Source organism: Peromyscus leucopus, chromosome 2 (genome assembly GCF_004664715.2).
Source record: "Peromyscus leucopus breed LL Stock chromosome 2, UCI_PerLeu_2.1, whole genome shotgun sequence".
In the NCBI taxonomy this organism is placed as follows: domain Eukaryota; kingdom Metazoa; phylum Chordata; class Mammalia; order Rodentia; family Cricetidae; genus Peromyscus; species Peromyscus leucopus.
In genome coordinates, this window is record NC_051064.1 from 153,956,263 (window position 1) to 153,978,548 (window position 22,286).

The 22,286-nt window shown below is 50.9% G+C and overlaps 2 protein-coding genes across 3 annotated transcripts; both read right to left on the reverse strand.

Annotated features, from left to right (window-relative positions):
- Positions 1-696: 696 nt before the first annotated feature.
- Vwa1 (von Willebrand factor A domain containing 1) lies at positions 697-6,716 on the reverse strand. The gene is made up of 5 exons (XM_028891433.2): positions 6,629-6,716; positions 6,017-6,443; positions 4,304-4,861; positions 2,198-2,476; positions 697-2,118 (listed from the first exon to the last, which is right to left on the reverse strand). The coding sequence occupies exons 2-5, from the start codon at positions 6,087-6,089 to the stop codon at positions 1,781-1,783; spliced, it is 1,248 nt and encodes a 415-aa protein (XP_028747266.1). The 5' UTR covers positions 6,090-6,443; positions 6,629-6,716; the 3' UTR covers positions 697-1,780.
- Positions 6,717-17,142: 10,426 nt separating this feature from the next.
- Positions 17,143-19,861, reverse strand: Tmem88b (transmembrane protein 88B). Of its 2 annotated transcripts, none has more exons than XM_028891481.2 (3): positions 19,774-19,861; positions 19,274-19,567; positions 17,143-18,412 (listed from the first exon to the last, which is right to left on the reverse strand). In XM_028891481.2, the coding sequence occupies exons 2-3, from the start codon at positions 19,550-19,552 to the stop codon at positions 18,158-18,160; spliced, it is 534 nt and encodes a 177-aa protein (XP_028747314.1). In that variant the 5' UTR covers positions 19,553-19,567; positions 19,774-19,861; the 3' UTR covers positions 17,143-18,157. The 2 variants fall into 2 exon arrangements, with proteins under 2 accessions (XP_028747314.1, XP_028747313.1); XM_028891480.2 differs by having other exon boundaries at positions 19,274-19,584; positions 19,774-19,831.
- Positions 19,862-22,286: the final 2,425 nt, after the last annotated feature.

The window sequence follows — 22,286 nt, forward strand, 5'->3', positions numbered from 1 at the left end:
TGCACAACACATTCGGTGCATGGGCAGTGTTCCTTTGGATGTCAGGGTGAGCCCTACAATGCTCTCTCGGGTTCTTGGGAAATGGTGGTAAGCAAATTCTCGAGAAAATCACCACTGCTTGGCTCAGTGTAGGGCCCCAAAGCGCATCCCACATCTCTCAATACTTTTAACTCCTAGGATTCACTAGAGTAGCCAAAGTAGTGCAAGGAGGATATGTAAGTAGAGGGCTGGGCAGTGGACTGTGGACCACAGGTTGTGCCTCCTGTCCTCTGAGTTGTAACAGCAGCAACTTGAACTACTTCAAACTCCTCCAAAAGTAGATCCTGGGCTGCAGAAGTGAGGCCCTGGTACACAGATGACAACGAACACAGAGGAGCGGCAGGCCGAATGATCCGAGTACAGGTGCTGCAGACCTGCCTCCCTTCCTCCGCAGACACAGCAAACACTGGACAGCCAAACTTTCATGCTGCCCACACATGTACACAGTTGGGGAGAGTTTGGGGGGAAAAAAAACCTTTTTTTGTCCTTTTCAAGACAGGGTTTCTCTGTGAAGCCCTGGGTGTCCTGGAACTCACTCTGTAGACCAGGCTGGCCTCGAACTCACAGAGATCCACCTGTCTGCCTCCTGAGTGCTGAGACTAAAGGTGTGCACCACCACCCGGCTCGAAAAATAAAGCATTTTAATGAGACTGCAGGCACAGTTTATAACTGACTTGACTGTATTTTAGAGTCTGGGTTGTTAGTGGGGAAAAAGACGAAGTAAGCTTGGGTTGGGGCTAGTGATTCTGGGAGGAGAGGCTCTGTCTACATAGGGACTTGAGGGGAAGCCTGTTTCTGACTACCTTTAGCTGTCTGTCAGAAGCCCCAGGGTAGGAGGTCAGGACAGAAGGTAGCTCATCAGCATGACCCCTTGGGGTTAAATGTTGCAGAGTCCTTGGAGTGAGCCTGTCCTGGGGAGTGTTGTTTGTTCCTGTCCCTTATGAAGCTCCTACACTAGCCTCTCTTAGAGCCTGTCATAGCAGGGGGTCTCCTATCCCCAAAATCTTAAATGCCAAGGTCTTATCCCATTCCTGCGAAGAAAAGACTGCATCCCAGGCACTGATAACAGGGCCTAGTGCCAGTCGCAGGCAGGAAGGCAGGGCCAGTGTCCCTGACAGGTCCTGGCCTCCAGGCTGGTAGAGGATCCTGATAGAAATTACTTGGCAACATCATTAGCCTCCCAATACTCTTCCCTAACCTTCCTTTCCCTCAGGAAGCCTTTGGGAATCCTTCCTGGACCAGTCTCTCCTCCCTTTCTTCCACCACTTTCTATGCACAGACAGGACCTGAATGGTCCTGGGCACTTCCTCCAAGCCATGTGGAGTCCTCGCCACCAGAGGGAGGGCCCGGTCTTTGGCACAGGTATAAGATCCCGTGGCCTCCTCTCTTGAATGCTTGTCCTGAATCTTATGTCCTTAACCTGCCCTCAGACACTGTCCATCTCCCCGCCAAATGCTACCCAGAGACCACTGTGTGCAATTCCACTGGCAACTGGAGAGGATTGCCATTGTGCGTGCCAGGCTTGCCACTGGGTTCCCGGGAGTCAAGCGAGGACAGTGCCCAGCATGACCAGTAGGAAATCGACTGGAGGAGTCACGTGGGTCAAAGGCAGGACCTGCACCCTATCTCCCCACCCCCTCCACCCCATCCCACCCCCGAGAAAAACCTCGGTTTTGGCAGCGGCGGCGCCTCCCTCACTGGGCTAGGGAAGAGGGACTCTCGGGTGGGTGGGGCAGGCCATTCACGGCTCTGGCGGTCTGGCCTCCGGCCGCACAGATTGCGGGACGCGGGTCCGCTCGCCAGAGGCCGTACAGGCCTTAGCCGATAGCGCCCTCTCGCGGCCAGAGCGGAAGGCGGCAGTCACAGTCACCAGGTAAGTAGTGCCGGGTGTCAGGCCCTGGATGGTGGTGCTGTTGTGGCCAGGGGGCACCTCCACGCGCTGCAGGGAGCCGCCCCGCAGAGGCCCGAGCTGTATATGGTAGCCGAGAGTGGAGTCCGGGCCAAGCGCGGGGGCCCAGCTTACGCGGAGGCTGCGAGGCCTGGTATGCGAGATGATGATGCACTCGGGCCCGGCCTCCTCTGCGGAGGAAGAGGGTGGTTGATTGAAGGGGCACCCCTGCATGCCACCCTGCCCTCCCATGAGGTACGCCTGCTTCACCTTGCAGCGTGCGTACTCGCACGTGCTGGGGCCTCAGGAGGCGCACGTTGGATTCAGGCAGCAGCGCTACTTCATAATCTGTGTCTGGGTTGAGATCGGTCCAGATCCAGCTGGTAGCATTCCCTGGCAGCTGTTGGCGTCTTGTGGCTGCCAGTTTGTCACTGGGCACCAGCTCCAGCACGTAGTAACCAGAGTCTGCTGTCAGCAGGGGCGGCCAGGACAGGCGGAAGCCATTGGACATAACCTCCGAGGCACGAAGCTGCTGTGGCCGCATGGCATCTAAGAATGGGATAGTCCTGGGGTCAGGGAACAGAAGTGGCCTTCTCTGTGTCACCGAGTGGGGCTCTCACTGATCTGGTGAGGACCCAAGATTGGAGCCCTGGTAAGATCGGTGAGGCCTTCTGCTGAGAAGAGGCAGGAGCCAGGTGGTTATTCACTAGCAGCAGGTGCTAATGACTAAAGATTCTGGGCTAGTGGAGGAACAGAGTACAGTCCCCAACTCCAGGCCCATCATAATCTTTCCTGCCTATTTATTTCATCCTCAAATCCAAACCTGTAAGATATAGTGGCTACTCCTCACAGAAAAACAACCTGGATGAGAGTCTTTCCAAGGTTGCAAGGTCCACAGTATTATCTAAGAACAGAGGACCAGCTCCCCAAGACTGAGTGGTTGGCACAAAAATCTGTTGTGAGCCATATTCTGAACAGTTGTGAAGGAGGAAAACAGACCAGAGGCTGCATCCAGGAGATGTGAGACTACGTGTTAGTGGCACCTGGAACAATGCAAATGTGGTAACCCCGGAAGCGGCTGGACCTAAGATTAGGGAGAGGGAGAGACCTTCCTATTCAAGAGAGTGGAAAGGGGGCTCCAGAATGGGCTCCTGGGCTTATGGCAACAAACATATGGTCAGCCATCTGATCAGCATTCACATAAGGCTGGGTAGCCCATCCATACCTTGGCTTTCTTCCTTGATGAGGCGGGGTGCTAAGTTTGGTCAGCTGGGCACTCACTTTCCTGCCCGGACTCCCATTCAGATTCTGACCTTAGCTACAGGTGTCCCACCCTAGTATTTATTTCTGATGACAGCCTTTTCTCCTGCCCCCTCCAGGTTCATCTGGGTCTCTTGGTCCAGGGGCTACCAGGTGATGTCCCTGAGGTAATCTCTTGAGGCAGATCTTTCACCCTTTGCAACCAACAGACCAACCCCTTCCTGTTTAGTGTAGATGATTAACCCACAGTAAGAGACTTGGTAAGAAGGCTACCATGATATATAAGCCTTGCTGAGGAGAATAAAATTTGCAGCTTGATCAGGAAAAGAAGAAGAAGAAGAAGAAGAAGAAGAAGAAGAAGAAGAAGAAGAAGAAGAAGAAGAAGAAGAAGAAGAAGAAGAAGAAGAAGAAGAAGAAGGCTATCCTGGAGTAATAGCATTTTTCAGTGCCTACCAGAGGATAAACCAACCAATGAGCCCTTAGTCTCTAGTCCCTTCTCTTTGGGAGATCAGCTTTGGAGATCCAGAAGAAAGGTGGTGCCAAGCTCCTACAGTGTATTCCCTGTTCTGGCTTCCCCAGCAGTCCCCACAATGGACCAGAGTGAAAGAATACCAGCTCAAAACCATTCCTGACTATGGCTCCCTACCATGGTAGAGCCTGGACTCTGTAGGAGACAATCCCTGATCTACTTGGCTCTCCTTTCTCCAGGAATGGTGAGCCTGGCAAGCCATTTGGCCCCTGGACACATACAAAGGCACATGATGCCACAGAGACCCCTGGAGAGCCTTGGACCTCCTTTATCTGTACTAAGCCCTTCACACACACTCCACCAAAGTAGCCCTCAGTTCATTGGCCTATACAGACCAGGGAATCCCATCTTGAAGTGGTCACTCAGACCTGCCATAGTCCCTTTATAGCCCAGACGTCAGGGTTCATGAAGGCACCCAGAAGGAGTGTGTTCCTGGACAGTATGAAGAGAACATGTGGATCACCTCCCCACTGCTGTATCCACAAGGGCTTCAGGCTCATGAGTTTCCCCTGATGTCTTAACCCAGACCCTCCCTCTGCAGCTGGCTGTCAGCTAGGGATTCACAGGCCCTGGCTCTTTCCACCTACCAGTAATGGAGTCCTGGAGTTCTGGGGCAATGATGTGAAGGTCATCCACATCCACAAAGTGTAGGTGCTTCTCAGCGGGAGCTGAGGCAGCCGCCAACAGCTCCAACAGGTTGCCCCGGCCAGTGCTAACAATGAAGACGGTGACACCCAGGTCCTTGAGCTCCTGCATAGGAGGACCCACGGGGTCACTGGAGCCACCGTCTGTCACCCACACCAGTACCTTAGGAACCCCTAGCCGGGCACCTGCTACTTCAGCAAACAATTGCTCTTTGGCATAAGCCAGTGCCAAGCCTGTATTGGTGTCACCCATACGCTGGGATGCGACACGTATGGCATCCTGTACAGCCTGGCCTGAACTGTATTGGTCAAAAGTAAACTCTGTGTATGGCTGACTCCCTACGTGCACCAGGCTTGCACGCACGGCCTCAGGGCCAAAAGGCATTGCAGACACCAGCTGCCCCACAAATTCCCGAACTCTTGAGAATTCATAGTGTGACACACTGGCTGAGCTGTCCAGCAGGAACAACAGGTCCCCGTGGGGGGCTGATGCTGTGGCACCTAGAGGAAAAGACAAGGGTTCAGTCCAGGTGGTAGCTCCCCAGACAGCCCCATGCCCAGGGCAGAACCACCCCCAAAGGCCTGGATTTCCCTGAAGTATATGCTTGCCTTTGCCCAAAGATACTGGCAGTAGAATCCCCAGAATGGGGTTATTAGCCAACAAAAGGCCCACACTCTCCAGTGGTTCCCGACTGTACAATGGCCATGTACCCAGGGCACCCTGGGCTGCCCTCATGTTCCTTATACGAGTGCTGACACTGTCCTCAATAGATACCTCATGCAGGTGGAGCCAAGGGTTCAGGCCTAGGTCTGAAGGGACCTGAGTCACATGCATTGCTCTCCTTAGACTTAATTTTCAGAAGGGCCACCTCCAGGATGGAGTTAAGCTAGGTAGCTCAGTTTCCAGGTGAAGCCATGGGCTCCAAGCACAACAGGGGAGGATGGGAGAGCAAAAGTGAAGGGATGGGGAAGACAAAACTCTGTACAGCCCTTCCCACCCATCATATGGCCAGGCTGGAATCCTGACCCCAGTTACAGATGACATCACCCCTCTCCGCCTCTATCCTTCATTCTCTGCTTCATTTGTACCAAGAAAGCAGGATATATTCACCCGAAACGGCCTGAGGGCCCAACCATTATCCAGTGAGCCTTTCTTTTTTATTGTGGTTTTTTCCAGCCGGCGATACTGATCAGTACTCAAGGTACCTACAGATGAGACCTTCCATCCCTAAGTCTCAAGTAGGCAGGGGCTCTCAGGGTGCTTGGATTCTAATCCTGGCTTTGAGGCTTCCCCCTCATTGTGGGACCATTCCAATCTTCTTACCTCCTTTCTACTGAGGGACATTTCAAAGGTAAGGAAACTGAGGCAGGGAGGCCTCTTAAACATCTTTCTTCACTATCCAGGCCTGAGGGGCGGGGCAGGACGGGGCGGGGCAGACCGTGGCCTCCGCGCTCTAAGTCCAGTGCTGGCTCAGTTGAGTCACCGAGTGCCTGGGAGCGCCCACTGCAGGTGGCTAAGGGTGCAGCCGAGTGCCCCACCCGCTCCCCCGGCCTTCCCGCCCACTCGTCCGGTGGCTGCACCTGGACAGTCATGACCCGCGTGGGCAGCAGCCGATGGGCTGTCAGGAATTGGAATCCGGGTTCCACCACACTTACTGCGCTCTACGCTGCTCCGCGCCAGTGCCAACCGCAAACTCAAAGCCAGGCTGAGCGCAGTCCAGAACAGCATCGTGCATGGAGTGGCGGGCTCTTGACCGCAGCTGGCAGCTAACTTGCCCTCCTACCGTGAGGCAGGCCCACCCACCTCTGAGAAGCCACACCTACTTTCGTGGCCACGCCCCTGCTGGGGAGGTGCGTGCACTCTGTCGCGCGCTCAAAGGCCAATCTGCACGGACTGCACAGCGATGCGCGCCTCAGCCGTCCCAGACTTGCGATGACACGCAACAGCCACAAAAGCACATACATGTGGGCATGCGCTGACATTCCCATCTCTCTTTTGCAGGCTGTGATAATGTGTCGTCCATATTCTTCACCTCTCTCTTCTTCCCTTAGAGCTCCTCACAGTTCCTGATGTGCAAAACGCCTGAAGTCAGGGCAAAGAGAGCCTTAGAAGTGGGGCTATACAAAGAAGCAACCTCCCTTCAACAAGGACCCAGCTTGACTACAAGCTGGAGGAGCAGCAGGTTTTCTCTGAAGACTGACCAGTAAGGACACTGTCTTAAGAGGAGACAAGAGCATATAAGAAGCTTCCCTTTCCAGCACTCTCACCCGAATTCTTGGAGGAAAAGACATAAGGGGAAGCCAGGCAGTCAGAAGCTATTCTGCTACCCAAATGGGGTCCCGGGGCTATGCCCAGGTCAGACCCCAGCAGGACCAGAGACCCACTGATGATCCAGAGCTGGCTCCTGCAGTCAAAGCCAAACCCAGACCCAAGGACACTGAGCCCTTCAAGAGGGCTGCAAGACTGATGCCCTCCTAAGACGCTTTCCTGTGGAGTAACTATAGTGTTCAGGGTGGAGGCACACATGGGGGGGGGGTTGTCTGGCAGGATGTCCCCTCCCTTCCCACTCTTGGCAAGAGGATGCTCAGCAGGGAGGACGGATGGGACTCAATGGTTTTCCTTCCTCCATTTCTGGCAGGTGAGACACTGTGGGGCCTTGAGGACTTGTGCCTGAGTTTGGCTTTGCCTAAAAAAGGAAGCAATGCGGCTGAGCCTGAGAAGCTTGCTGCAGGAACAAGTAAGAGCTATGTACTGCTGCCCGTCCCCCACCCCCTTGCCGGGAATCTTGGCAGTGGGTGTTGGCTTCACTCCACAGACCTCAGGCCTCTGAATGGACTAGAAAGTGCTTGATGCTTCTGCCTGAGTCTTGAGGATGGGAACAGTCTGTGTGAGTCCCTCAAAGAGTGTGCCTCCCAGGGGCCACCAACTAACCTCCAGCTCCCAATACACAAGGTTGCTGTGGAGATGGCATTGTGAACAAGCAGAGGACAGGGGACAGGGGGCCGGAGGGGGGGGGGCGTCCAGAAGAACCATTTTATCTCAGGCTTGCTCTTCCAGGGAGCTAGGTCTTGTAGGAAGCAGAGGTTCGTAGCCCTCAGGCCTATAGTCACACCTCAGCCTGCCCTGTTTCCATCCCTTCTGGAAAAAGTGAGCAGATCTTCTTGGCTGTGACTCAGCCCTTGAGGAAGCAGCTGCCCTCCTTCCTCTGGCCTCATCATCAGACGGAGAGGGCACAGGAGACCCAGTCTCCACCCAGCCCTGTCCAAGCTGGGCTACCTGCCTGAATTGAACTCAGGCAGGATTGCTTCTGCTGCCAAATTCCTTGGGACACCCTTCCCATCATCCCTACCCCCTGATCAGCCACCAGAAAAATCTTATCCTTTTGTCTTGCAGTGCTTCCCACTTCCAAAAGACACACAGACATCCTGGGGGGGGGGGGGACACCAAAAGAAGAACAAACAGAATAGTCCAGAAGCCTTTCCTCTAATGGGAGATAGGTTTAGGGAAGGAGAAAGGGCAGAAATGTGGTCATAGGCAAAGATAGCCCAGGCCAGGGTGACCTTGACCCCTCAGTCTTCAGTCTCCAGGGACTGCCCCTGACTGTTCCTGTCAACCTAGGAACCCCAAAGGAAAGACAGCCCTTAATGCTAAGTCTATCCTGCCACAATGGCTTTGGCTCAGAACAGAGAGTCCCTGTGTCTTACTTCCTGGAGCAGCTGGCCTGCCCTGTCTGTCTGCAGGCAGGTGGAGGGGTTTCCTGAAACCCAGAGGCACTGCTCTTAGCAGAGTGCCCCTGCTTTCAACCAAGGACCCTAGGGAATGTTCCTTTCCTCCCACAGTCAGGGTTCTCCAGAGAAGAAGGGCCTTTTGTCCACAGATGGCTGTGGTCATGTTCAACCCCGGGGAAAGGGCAGCTCCTGGGGCCTCTGACCTGACCCTTGACCCCACACAAGGACAGAGACGCCTGCCCTGCCCCTGCCTCTCCACCCGAACTGAGCTGCTGCAGTTTGTCATGTTGTTGTTGTTCACAGAGGAACACTGCTGGCTTGCTCAGTGACTCATGCTTAGCTGGCTTTCTTACAGCCTCGGATCACTTGCTCAGGTAATGGTACAGCCCATAGTGCTCTGGGTCCTCCTACAATTCACACACACACACACACACACACACACACACACACACACACACAAATCCCCCACAGACCAATCTGATCTGAGGATCCCTCTATTGAAATGTCCTTTTCAGATGACTCTGGGCTGTATCAAGTTAGAGCTAACTGGGATGAGTGCCAAGGGGGAAACTTCTCCCACTTCCACAAGGCTGAAATGCTCTGAAATGTCATTCTTCTTCTTCTTCTTCTTTTTTCTTTTTTTCTTTCTTTTTTTTTTTTTTTGTGGGATTTTTCAAGACAGGGTTTCTTTGTCCTGGAACTGGCTTTGTAGCCCAGGCTGGCCTTGAACTCAGAGACCCACCTGCCTCTGCCTCCCGAGTGCTGGGGTTAAAGGTGTGCACCACCATTGTCCCACTTGTCATGTAATTTGTATCTAACATGAAAACCCAAGCACACACCGGAACACAGAAACAGGACACGGTGGGAGCAGCTGTTGGAGGCCTGGGGCAGTGGAATGGGGTGAGCCTGGACCCTATGACCCCATCTCACAGCAACAGTCAAGGAGCAGCCAAGAACATCAGGGCTCTCAGCTCCTTCCTGCTATCTATTATACTTTCTTCTAGACCAGCTTTGGTAGGGCAAGTTCCAGAGCCTGAGGACTGGGTCTGAAGACCTAGGGTCCTGTTTCACCCTCAGGGACCAGAGCTGACCCCAATCGCTTTCCTTGCTAGAGTGGGAGGGAAGACAAATGGCTTGGTGTGTAGCCTGAGCATAGGGTGAATGCAACCACTCCCTTTATTTACCCAGTCCATCACCCCAATCTCTACACTGAGGACACAAGGCACTGGGCCAAACCCTGTCTTCCCAGTACTGCCAAATGAGGACAGAGCAGGAAAGCTCCATGCTAGGTGTTATGATTCGAATCTGAAATGATCCCCAGACTCATGTTTTCAACACTTGTTCCCTAGTTAGTGGTATTTTGTTGGGAGTCCATGAAACTTTAGGAGTCTGTGAGCCTTTAGGAGGATGTACCTAACTAAGGGCAGGTTTTTGAGAATTAAAGACCAGCTACTGGCTCATGTTGCTGCTCGCTGCTTCCTGGTCTGCTGTGATTTGAAGAACCTTCCATTGTTATGGTCTGAGCTGCTCTACCATGCCTGCCCCACCAAGAAACATCTTGAGACCTTGAGCTAAAGCAAACCTTAAGTTGTTCCTATCAGTTGTACTATTGTGGTCACAGCTACACAAAAGTAACTAATACACAGGGCTACTTGTTTTCCCTGAAAAAGGTGCAATTGTGTGAGATAAGGGAGTCAATGGGGACCCTGAGGCAGGAGCTACGAGAAGGATAAACTTAACAAGCAGAGGCAACAGCAAGTGCCGAGACCTGGACAGCTGTGGGGAAGAGTACATGTCCGTGGCAGGATGCTCGGGCTAGGACAAAGGAAGCAGGTTAGGCTATGTGGCCTTCAGACCGTGGGGAGGATGATGGCATTCTGAGTATTAGGAGAAGCTTGGAGGGTGTAGAAGTGAGGCAAGGACAGCTGACTCCATGATTCTAGAAAAACAGCCATCAGCCGGGCAGTGGTGGCACATGCCTTTAATCCTAGCACTTGGGAGGCAGAGGCAGGCAGATCTTTGTGAGTTTGAGGGCAGCCTGGGCTACCAAGTGAGTTCCAGGAAAGGCGCAAAGCTACACAGAGAAACCCTGTCTCGAAAAATCAAAAAAGAAAAAGAAAAAACAACAACAACAACAGCCATCAGAGATAGACTGCAAGCCCCAAATATGCCATTAGCTGAACAGTAACGTTCCATCTTGACATGGGACCCCCAGCTTTGGGTCCTGGCTGAAATACTTCTGTAAGAAGTCACCCAAGGTTCCTGTCCCATCCCAAGGAAGGTCCAAGTAGTCTTGAAAGGGAGTCTTCCAGCGGTGGGGACCTAAGAGAAGCAGAGGAGTGGCCTCAGCTCTCAGGGCCAGCACCAGCTCTGCCTGTTCCACTCCCAGCTCAGTTCCTGCCTCTGCCAAAGCCAACCCACATGCCTGGGAGGGGAGCAAGGCTAGAGCTTAGGCACAGACCTGAAGCTGGATGGACGAAACTGGCTAAACCCAGGACCCCCCTGGCTGGCACTGTCCGAGGGCGTGTCTGCAAATACTTTGTGAATGAATACATAGTTAGGTGAAGTGGGAATCTCACTGAACCCAGTCTTCACCTGTGGTGATGCCCCCACACAAAGCATAAGAGGAGTATGGACAGGACACAGCCATACATGTGTGCATGCCCTAGCCAGGCTCCCTTTTTATAAGGCAGGCCCTCAGTTACTGGGAAAGGAGCATCTCCTATGTGGAGATCTTGGCTAGCTCACCTTGAAGTTTAACTCTGTAGCCCTGAGGAAATGGAGGGGAGGTGGGAGATAGAGGCCCTTAGGAGAATGAGGCTTCTCTGGACTTTCAAGCTAGAGTCTAGACATGAGGATCCTAGTTCCTAAGTAATGTTTCTGTCTTGAGCTCACACTTGTGGGGCCCAGACAGAGTACTGCCAAGGCAGGAGACAGTAGGCTAGGCAAAGGCCAGTGATTACCTCAGGGAATGGAAAGCGGACGTTATGACTGAAGAACCAGCCTTACTCTTCCCTTTAGTCCAAAACCCCCTTTCCAGGACCTGTCCATATGGTGGTGGAGACAGCAGGTGCCCTTAGGACCTCTGAAGAAGGTTAGGAAGGAGCAATGACCCCAGATCTGCACCTGGCTGTGTGGTGAGCTAGCTCATTTCCTCAGTACCCAGGCTCTACTTCTCTACCAGCTGACACAGATGTGTTCTTCACAGCTAAATACAGACCCTAGACCTCTTCCACACTTCCACAGACCTCCTACAATCTCCACAGTCATTTTTATTTTTCTTTCTTTCTTTCTTTTTTATGTGATGCTGTGAATGGAATCTAGGTCATCTCTCTGCCTCACACAAACACTAGGCTATACCCTGCTATTCCCAGCTCCATTCACAGCACAATGGTGTTTTGTTTTTTTTACAGAATCTTATTTTATAGCCCAGGATGGCCTCAAACTCACAGCAATTCTTCTGCCTCAGCCTCCCTAGTGCTGAGATTGCAATCATAAACCAGCATGCCCTGCAACTGAGTTCCTTTGGAAACACACCAGGAAAAATAAAATATAATAAATGAGAAGAAAATCTGAAAGATTGGGCTAAAGTAGGTCATCCCACTACCCTCCCTTGGACTTTCCCAGGGCCACCTGGAGGACACCCAAGGCTTCAAGATGGGCTTGGGAAGCTGGGAAACACCTTTCAGAAACAGAATGTCTCAGACAGCTGCTATGACAGAGTTCCTCACCCAGCTAGCAGCCACTTAAGCTTAGGAGTTGATCTCTACAGTCACCTCCCAACCCCCACCAGGCCCAGCTGTTGTTTTGATGACTTTGGGGCCAGGCAGATCCAATCCTCAGCCAAGGGCTTCCCAGGAGAGTCTTCATTTTCAGCCTCTGGGGGTGGCCAGACTAGCTCCTGGCAGGAGAAGGAAGGCGTCTCATTCCGGAGGAAGCACTCCTGGGCAGCTTGGAAACCTTGGAAACTTGGAAACCAGCCGACTCCGTCACTCTTTCTCATCAGGAAAGGAATCAAAGCTGACACAGATGAAGGTTGGAAAACCCCAAGACACCCAATAGACCTGAGCTAGCCGCACACTGGACTATGCTTGAGGCCACAAAATTAGCTCAATCCTGGTCATAGGCTGAGCTCTGACCCTGCTGGTTACAGGCTGAGCCACACTGGCAAAACAGTGTGCTAGATCCTTTAAAGATCTGGACATGGTAGCATATTCCTGTAATTCCAGTACTTGGGAGACTAAGGCGGGAGGATCATGAGTTCTAGACCAACCTGGATTACATAGATTCATAAAAGTTAAAATTAAAAAAAAAAAAGTCTGTTACAATGAGATTCCAGGTGAATTATAATGAGCATATTTTTAATATATTGCTGGGATTGTTTTTGTTTTTGTTTTTTTTTTTTTTGAGATAGGGTTTCTCTGTAGCTTTGGACCCTCTCCTAGAACTCGCTCTGTAGACCAGGCTGGCCTTGAACTCACAGAGATTAGCCTGTGTCTGCCTCCCAAATGCTGGGATTAAAGGCATATGCCACCACTGCCTGACATTTTTTTTTTTAAAGGATTTATTTGTTTTATGTATACAAGTGCTCTATCTTCATGTACACCTTAATGCCAGAACAGGGTGTCAGATCCCACTATAGATGGTTGTGAACCACCCTGTGGTTGCTGGGAATTGAACTTGTGACCTCTGGAGGAGCAGCCAGTGCTCTTAACCACTGAGCCATCTCTCTCTTCATCCCTGTTATATTGCTGGGCTTACAAGGACATATATATCTCAAAAGCTGCCTCCCAAAATTAAACATTACAAAAACCCAAACCAATGTACCGGCAAGATGGCTTAGGGGGTTAAAGCACTTGCTACCAACTTTGACAACCTGAGCTCCTTCCTTGGAACCCCCAAGTCCTAAGAGTTATCCTCTGATTTACACAGGCACATTGTTGAATATGCACTCCCATACATGTACACACACACACACACACACACACACACACACACACAGACGTAATAAGCTGGCCAGTGGTGACACACACCTTTAATCCTAGTACTCAAGAGGCAGAGGCCGGCAGATCTCTGAGTTAAAGACCAGCCTGGTTTACAAAGTGAGTTCCAGGACTGCCAGGGCTACACAGAAAAACCCTGTCTTGGAAAACAAAACAAAACAAAATCAGTAACAAACAGTAAGAAGCAACCAGGATATTGAAGGGAACAGATAGAAAAGTGAATTTTCTGAACACAGAGACAGAGAGAAATCCTGAGGTCTAGGGGGAAGGGTGAGTGAGTACTCTATATCAAAGATTATGAAACTAGTACCCTACAAGGGGCCTAGGCTAACCGTTTTCTTTGTCTCTGGTAGAAACTATCCTAAAACAGTGTCTAGTGTAGGTTTCTATTGCTGTGATAAAACATCACAACCAAAAGCAACTTGGGGGAAAAAAAGGGTTTATTTCATTTTATAATTCTCAGGTCACATTACATCAATGAATGAAATCAAGGCAGGACTTGGAGGCAGGAACTGAAACAAAGGCCATAGAAGAATACTGCTTATTGGATTATTCCTCATGGCTTGCTTAAACTGCTTCCTTCCTTCCTTCCTTCCTTCCTTCCTTCCTTCCTTCCTTCCTTCCTTCCTTCCTCCCTCCCTCCCTCCCTCCCTTCCTTCCTTCCTTCCTTTTTTATTTTCAAGGGTTTTCTGTGTTGCCTGTCTTGGAACTTGACACTCTGTAGACCAGGTTGGCCTTGAACACACAGAGATCTGTCTGCCTCTGCTTCCCGAGTGTTGGGATTAAAGGCGTGCACCATCACTGTCTGGCTCAGTCTGCTTTCTTATACTACTCAGAACCATATGCCTAGGGTGGCAGGCACCATTCTAGATGATCTTGACCCTCTTACATCAATTATTTTTATTTATTTGTTTGTTTGTTTGTTTATTTTTGGTTTTTTGAGACAAGGTTTCTCCGTGTAGTTTTGATGCCTGTCCTGGATCTCACTCTGTAGACCAGGCTGGCCTCAAACTCACAGAGATCCGCCTGCTTCTGCCTCCTGAGTACTGGGATTAAAGGCGTGCACCACCACCGCATGGCCTACATCAATTATTAATCAAGAAAATGTCCCACAGTCTTGCCCACAGGCCAATCTGGTAGCATTTTCTCAGTTGAGATTCACTCTTCTCAAAAGACTCTGGCTTGTATCAAATTGATAAAAAAAAAAACTAACCAGGGCAGTTCCTTACAATCATGACAGATATGGGTTGGCATTATAAATGACCAGGACTTTGGGGAAGGGGACTTGGAGGGCTCATTCTGTGGTATAATAAATGATAGAATTTCTGTTTAAAATGCTCAAGGCAGCCGGGCGGTGGTGGCGCACGCCTTTAATCCCAGCACTTGGGAGGCAGAGGCAGGTGGATCTCATGAGTTCGATGCCAGCCTGGCCTACAGAGTGAGTTCCAGGAAAGGCGCAAAGCTACACGGAGAAACCCTGTCTCAAACAACAACAACAACAAAAGCCCAAAAAACAAAGCAAAACAAACAAACAAAAAACCCTAAAATGCTCAAGGCTTAGCCTGGTATGGTGGCACACATCTTTAATCCCAGCACTTGGGAGGCAGATCCCTGAACTCAAGGCCAGCCTGGTCCTCATGTAAAATTTAAAAAATAAATCTGTGGGCAGAAGTCAGCCATGCCACCCATGCCACCTAGGCACTCTGGGAAGCACAAAGACAATACCACAGCCCTGAGCCCAGCTGGGAGCTATGGGAAGTGATAAGCAAGTGGTGGAGAGATGGGAGAGATAGAAGCAAGAAATATGTGGAGAAATGGAAGATAGGCAGTTTGTGCTCTATGAAGTGAGGCAAAACTGGAGAACAAGCAAAAAAGGTGCTTGTTCTTGCTCCTTGGGAGAGGTGAATTGCACTGCCCATCAATTGAGCCAGTAACAAACCCAGGTGCTAGTGGGTCTGTGCCTTCTTCCTTTGAGAAAACCGACCACTGTACAAGTTGCTGTGATTCCCAGAGCTGCACCCTAGCCCAGGAGAAGAGCAGCGCCTGCAGAATGGAGACCCACAACTGACTGGATTTGTCCTGCTGAATTTACTTCTCATCATTGGCCTATTTGTTAATCTCTCTAGTTGGTTGTGGTGGTGGTTCAGCCACGAGATTGGACAACTCTATGTTGAACTACAGTTTACCGTGCTGTATCTAACTGGCCAGAAATTTATTTCCTTTGGAAGCTTTGGGTTGGACAAACACTTGAAGATACCCAGAGGCCCTGCCTGCTGCCATGCTGTGGGCAAAAAGAAGACACCTAGAGACCCTGCCCAACACATGGTCCGCCCACAGCACAAGCCACTGTGATGTGCATGTATGGGGCAGAGAGATGGTAAACAAAGAGAACGGTTTGAACACTGATGAGAGGTGGATCTGAAGAAGGTGGAGAGAAACAGCCTGATGTGAGTAGCCCATGAAGCCACCTAAGACCATGGTGAAATCCCAGCTCATGCTGCCGCTGAGGGCCATGTCTGGGTCCATGACCATGCAGCAGCAGGGGTCTGTGTCGATGTCCATGGCCCATATGTATGTCCCTGGTCTGGACTGCCCCCTGGGATCATGTTAATATCCAAAAGCTGCACAGAGTTGGCCTTGCCCCTCACTGGCAGCAGCACTAAGGGGAGCTGTCCCTGCACCTCACCTTGGCAGCACAATAGAGCTGACCCTGTTGGCAGGCCCCAAGGGCAGCACAGTAGGAGAACTGGCCCTGCCCCTCATCTGCCATTTGGTGGCATGGGCAAGGGAGAGGTGTCCCCTAACCCTCACTGCCTGTGGCAGGTGGGAGAGCTGGCCCTGCCCCACAGTAGGGAGAGGGCTCTGCACCTTGCCTGGGCAGCACAGTAAAGCTGACACTGTTGTTGGGGGAGGGAGGGCAGGCGAGCCAGCCCTGAGGGCATGAGAGTGAGAGAGCTGGCCTCACTGACACCTCATCTGCCATGTGGTAGCATGAGAGAAGGAAAGATGCCCTTCCTCCAGCGCCCTACCCCTTGCCACCTGCGGCATGAGAGCAGGAGAGCTGACTCTGCCCCTCACCAGCTGCAGCACTCAGGAGGCTGGGCCCTGCAACTCACCTGGGCAACACAGTAGAGCTGGCCCTGGTGGTGTGGGTGTGAGTAGGCCAGCCCTGAGGGCCTGAGAGCAAGAGAACTGCCCCTGCCCCTTGCTGTCTGCAGCATTGGGTGAGCTAGCTGGGGCAGTACTGAAGAGGGTGACCTGGTGGTGAGAATGAGGGAGAGCTGGCAGGAGGACCAATCCAGCTACCACCCAGATCCAGAACTAGGGCTATGAGTTGGCCCACCCCCACATCCACTCCTTCTATGAACTGCTAGAGCATGTGAAGGAGCTAGTCCTGCAAATCCAAAGCTGCAGGATCTCCAGACACAGGGCAACAACAGGATATCCAAGAGGAGTCCCAGTGTGTTCCCAGTATTAACAGTGTAGCAGAAGCCAGAGGCCTGGAACTAGACCAGTGACTCATTGCAATGAACACTTGCAAGCAAGGATGTATGGACTTAAAGGGCCCACTGTGTGACTCACTGTGACACACTACAGCTTCCATGACGAGTTGGGTTTTTTCTTTTATATTTTATTTTATTGGGGGGGGGCGGTTGCAAGGGTGGGGGTGGATACGAAGGGATGGGGAAATGAATGCAATTGGGTGCATGATGTGAAATCCACAAAGAATCAATAAAAAGTTAAAAAATAAAATAATAGTAAATCTTTGCTGAGCAGTGGTGGCACACATCTTTAATCCCAGCACTTGGGAGTCAGAGGCAGGTGGATCTCTGAGTTTGAGGACAACCTGGTCTACAGATTTAGTTCCAGAACAGCCAGAAAGAAACCCTGTCTAGAAAACAAAATAAAATAAAACAAAAAAAATTATTAGCCAGGTGTGGTGGCGCATGCCTTTAATTGCAGAGAGCCAGGAGGATCTCTGTTTGAGCCAGCCTGGTCTACAGAGTGAGTTCCAGGACAGCCAGGGCTACACAGAGAAACCCTGTCTCAGACAAACAAACAAAAATTTAAAAACATATCCAGAGCTGAGGATATAGCTCAGTGGTAAAGTGCTTGCCTAACATGTATAAGGCTTGGAATTCCATCCCAGGACTACTAAAAAAATTAAAATAAATAAGATATTCTAGTTCTAGCATGATGAGAACCTGGAAGGAGAAGGAAGAAGAGAAAAAAGGAGAGCAGGAGGAGGAAGAGGAGATAGGAAACAAGGAGGAGGAGGATAATTTAACCATACTTAGGAAATTGTTAGTAAAGCTGTAGCCTGCCAAAAGCAAAGACAAACCTTAAAATTACCCACACTGTAAAATTGAGCTTTTACCCTGCTGCCTGTCTCAAAAGAAAAGAACCTTGGTCAGAGGTTGAGCTCCAGTTCTGGATACACATTGGTACCTGACCCTGAAAACAAACTGAGTCTTGGGGGGCTAAGAACCCTGTCTGTTCTTCCAGAGGACCCGTGTTCAATTTCCAGTACCTATACTGCAGCTCACACCTGTCTGTAACTTCAGTTCCAGGGCTTGGGGACAACCTTACACAGATACACTTGCAGTCAAAACTCCAATCAACATAAAGTTGCTGACCCTGGGCTTCCGCTGAGCTACTAATCCTAGATCTCACCTGAAACCTGACCTGGTAATATTTTGACCATAGACCCAAATGAGCCTTGTCCTCAAGCTGAGTCTCAAGGTAAGTCATGAAGTCCGGTTGTTACTGGTCATCCTGGAGCTTCTAGAACTAGCACTGTTTTGGGGGACACAGATATCCGCAAAGCTGGCTGCTGAGCACAGGAGGGAATGGAGGGCATTCGCTTTGTGAGGGAGCAGAGCCCAGGGCACCTTCTCAGAGGACCACCTCCCGCCTCTGAGAAGCGCCACCCTGGTCTAAGGGATCCGGTTGCCATCTCCTGGCGACTTCGAGCACTGCGCTCAGAGCCCAGAGGCAGCCGCTCCACCGGTCCACTTTATGGGGGTCAAGGCGGGGCTCTCGACACCGAGACGCCTCTGAGGCATCAGACCCAGGCACAGAGCTGTTTCTCTTCGTCAGGGCGGTCGCCCGCCAGACCCTCTTCGCTGCTGCATCTCGGTGGTGCAGGGGCCCTCGCGGGGGTAGGCGGCACAGGGCGTAGTCGCCGGGCCAGGAGGGAGCGGGCGGCCGAGGCGAGCACCAGGAGCGGCGGCAGGGAGAGGAATCCCAGCACGATGAGCGCTGCAGAGCCGCGGTCTGAGAGCAGCGCTCGGCACCGTGGCCCCGGGGCTGGATGAACCTGTGGACAGCAGAGGCGTGTGGCCGCGCCGGGAAGCACCAGAGTGGTGCAGTCATGAGGAAGGACCCGGGCCTGAGGCCTGGAGAACCAAGCGGGGCCTAGAGACAGAAGGGGCGGGGCTGGAAGGCCTTGAGGTGGGGCCCTGTGGAACAGCAATTGTGAGAACACAACCAAGAGAGTTAGCTTGAGTTGTGGCTGTTCTGGGCCAAGCAGTGTTGAAGCTTGTTTGGGAGATCTGGTACTCAGACTATAAAATGGCCCAGGTAGGGCTTCCTGAAAGGAAAGGCTCAGAGAATTTCCCTGGCTCTCCCAACCCGGTTTCCCCCATCTGTTCTTTCCCATGGCCCTTCCCTGTGCTGACAGCTGGTAGTGAGCTCCAGCTGTAGTCACCAGCTAGCATCATTTCTCTCCCGCACCAGAAGCCACAGAAAGGAATAGAGGGACCATCCATGTATTATAGATCAAGCCATAGCCCCCTCCACAGGTGGGGAAGCCCAGCCCAGGTCAAGAGGGTTTGGGAAGGGCTGTATGTGTGTGGGTGTGAGGAGTGAGAGCACTGAGTACAGGTGAAGTTTATTTTTCCATCTCCACTTCAACCTCACTGACCAGGCCCTGGTGCCTCCTGGTACAAAGCTAAGAGCCCTGGGGGAGGCAAGACAGCTGTTCCCTGAGTAACAAACAAAAGCTTTTCTTTGTCTGCAGCTGGTCGGGATGTTGGCAGAACAGGAGGTTACAGAAGAGGCCACGTATGTCTCTGCATACAAAGGGGCAGGGCTGGAAGGGGGCAGATTCACCTTTAATCCCAGGGACTTGAACCTCCACAGGACTCCCACTCCCCCAGGACTAACCAATGCTGCTCACCCTTGAGTGGCACAGGAATCCCAGGTAGACAATGGCAGCTGCTGGCAGCAATACCAGCAGGAAGACTGTCCCAGGTAGCAGCAGATGGAACAGGAACCCAACCAGAGCTCGGCCAGGCACCAACAGGGTCCTGAGGCCTTGGGTGGCCAGGACAGGCCACTCTGGGCATACCAGGACTGAGATATGGTAGTCAGTAGACCTTCTTCGGGGCAGCATGGGTGCTGTGTCTGAAGTACCTCCTTCATCCTCTTCTGTCTCCCTTTCCTGCTGCTCACTCATGTCCTAGCAGTGGACCTTGAAGAATGTTTTCCCTAAGATAGGTAGGTAGTAGGCAGTAGGTCTAGCCCCCACCCCCAGGCCCAGACTAGAGATCCTTTACCCTCCCCAGGTTCAGTTCATATCTAGGTCCTAGTCACCAGATAGTAGACTGTTGTCCAGTTTAGTCTAACACTGAATATCAGTCTCCAGGGCTACACCCCTCCCACAGTTTCCCCCACTACCTCGTTGGACCTCTTTGCCAGGCAAATGCAGGCAGCTCCTGTGTGCTCTGGTTAGGTCTCACCCAGCTATCCCTATCTGAGCACTATGGCCCTCCTTCCTCCCAGCCCGCCCTTTCCCAGCTTCCAGTTCTCCCAAACAATGGCTTCATTTCACAGATCTTGGCTATGACAGATCCCCCATCAATAGCTGCCATCCAGGGACAAACCACCACCTCTGTCCCAGCACTAGCCCTTGCATTTCCCCTTATCTAATAACTAGGCCCCACTTTGGTGTCAGTATAAGATGAAGATACCAGGTGACTTCGTGTTGTGGAGTGGTTAAGAGAATGGCACAGAGCTGTACAGTTAGTGCTTATGGTTGTGCCTGGCAGATACCCAATAAACAGCAGCTGCAATTACTCTGTGCCGAATCTAATCCATCATGGAAGTATACGACAGGCTTTTCAGATGATGGGGAAATGCCAGCCATTTACCTCCAATATTGCTCAAATGCCTTCATACTGGAAGTATACAATGTACAGCATTTAAACCTTATTTACATAAGCTATTGACAATGAGTAGATTATGAGCTAATGTTTTCCCTTCTGGGTCGTTTCCTCCAGAGGACTTTGTCACTTCCAACTTTCCTTTTAATATCTCCCAATCCTGGACAGCTTTCCAGGTGGCATGTGATGTGCTCCATGACAGACAACTTGCTTTCACTGGCATGCCTGGCATAGCCAGATGTGATGCTGGGCAGTGGTGGTGCATGCCTTTAATCCCAGCACTCAGGAGGCAGAGACAGGCAGATCTCTGTGAGTTTAAGGCCAGTTTGGTCTACAGAGTGAGATACAGGACAGCTAGGACTGTTACACAGTCCTGTCTCAAAAAAACAAAAAACAAAAAACAAAAAACAAAAAAACAAACAAACAAAAAAAGTCAGGTGCTGTTAGCTCAGCAGTTCAGAGAGTACATATTGTCCTTATAGAAAGACCTATGTTCTGTCCCAGCTCTCACTTCAGGCAGGTCACAATCACCTATAACTCCAGCTCTATGAGGATCTGATGCCTCTGATTTCCACAGGCACCTGCCCAATATTCATATGTCTACACACACACACACACACCTAAAATAATAAAAAATAAAATATTTTTTTAAGTGTTTCAGGGGCTAGAGAGTTGGCTCAGTGGTTAAGTGTACTTGCTGTTCTTGCAGATGACCCAGGTTCCATTCCCAGGGTTCACATTTTGACTCACAAACTTCTATTAACTGCAGTTCCAGAGGGTTTGGTGCCCTTTTCTGGCCTCCATAGGCACCAGGCATGCATATAGTATGCATACATACATTTGGGCAAAATGTTCATACTCATAAAGTTTAAAATAAATACGTCCAAAAAATTTTAAATGTTGTAAATCATCTCCTTACTGAGCCCACACTCTTGTAATTAAAAAAATATTTATTTTATTATATATTTTTGTTTATTTATTTCAGCCTTGACCTCACTATATAGCCCTTGCTGGCTAGCCAAGAACTCAATATGTGGACCAGGGCGGCCTTGAACTCACATAGATACACCCGCCTCTGCCTCCTGAGTGCTGAGATTAAAAGTAGATGGGCATAGTGGTGCACATCTTTAATCCCAGCACTCAGGAGCCAGAGGCAGGAGGATGTCTGAGTTTGAGGCCAGCTTGGTCTACAAAGCAAGTTCTAGGACCAGGGATACACAAAGAAAGCCTGTATTGAAAACAACAACCACCAAAAAAGTATGCATCATCATGTCTGATTGATATTTTATTTTAAATGTTTCAATGACTTATTTATTTTATACAGGTGAGTATTTTGGCTCCATGCATGTATGTACATCATGTGCATGCCTGGTGCTCACAGAAGAGGGCATCAGACCCCCTGGAACTGGAGTTACGAATGGGTTCTAAGCCACATGTAGGTTCTGGGAATCTAACCCTGGTCCTCTATAAGAGCAACAAGTGCTCTTAACTGCGGAGCCATCTCTCTGGCCCCTGATATTTTAATTTTTTGATTATGTGTATATGTGGGTATGTCCACATGAGTGCAGGTGTCCTCAGAGGCCAGGGAGTCAGATTTGGATCTGGTGGTGCACACCTTTAATCCCAATGCTTGGGAGACAGAGGCAGGCGGATCTTCACTGAATTCAATGTCAGTTTGGTTTACATAGTGTATTCTAGGCTAGCTAAGGCTATATAGTAAGATACATACTGGGACCTTGCCCTCTCTGATCTCCAGGCTCAGAGTCAAGTATCCACATGAAGGCCTTGTTTCTGCAAGGCCCCCTTTCTACCTCTAAGCATAAATACTTAACATCTCCTGTTCCAGAAATATCCTTGCTTGCTTACATCCCTTCCCACCCAGATGTCTCTTCCCTCTCGCGGTCTGAATTAGCTTGGTCTCATCCTGCTCTCCAGGAGCTTCCAATCCCACTGTTCAGATATCCACGGCGAACCTTTTTCTCTTTCAAAGCATCTTATTAGAAAAAAGGATAGGAGCCGGGCGGTGGT

What these genes read in the sequence shown, in the direction of transcription:
- Tmem88b (XM_028891481.2), bottom strand. Translation starts at nt 19,552, where the DNA reads ATGAGTGAGCAGCAGGAAAGGGAGACAGAAGAGGATGAAGGAGGTACT. An exon ending in GATTCCTGTGCCACTCAAGG is followed by an intron (nt 18,413 to 19,273) that starts GTGAGCAGCATT and finishes TGCTGTCCACAG; the next exon opens with GTTCATCCAGCCCCGGGGCC.
- Vwa1 (XM_028891433.2), bottom strand. Translation starts at nt 6,089, where the DNA reads ATGCTGTTCTGGACTGCGCTCAGCCTGGCTTTGAGTTTGCGGTTGGCA. An exon ending in ACTCCAGGACTCCATTACTG is followed by an intron (nt 2,477 to 4,303) that starts GTAGGTGGAAAG and finishes TCCCATTCTTAG; the next exon opens with ATGCCATGCGGCCACAGCAG. An exon ending in GCGAGTACGCACGCTGCAAG is followed by an intron (nt 2,119 to 2,197) that starts GTGAAGCAGGCG and finishes CTTCCTCCGCAG; the next exon opens with AGGAGGCCGGGCCCGAGTGC.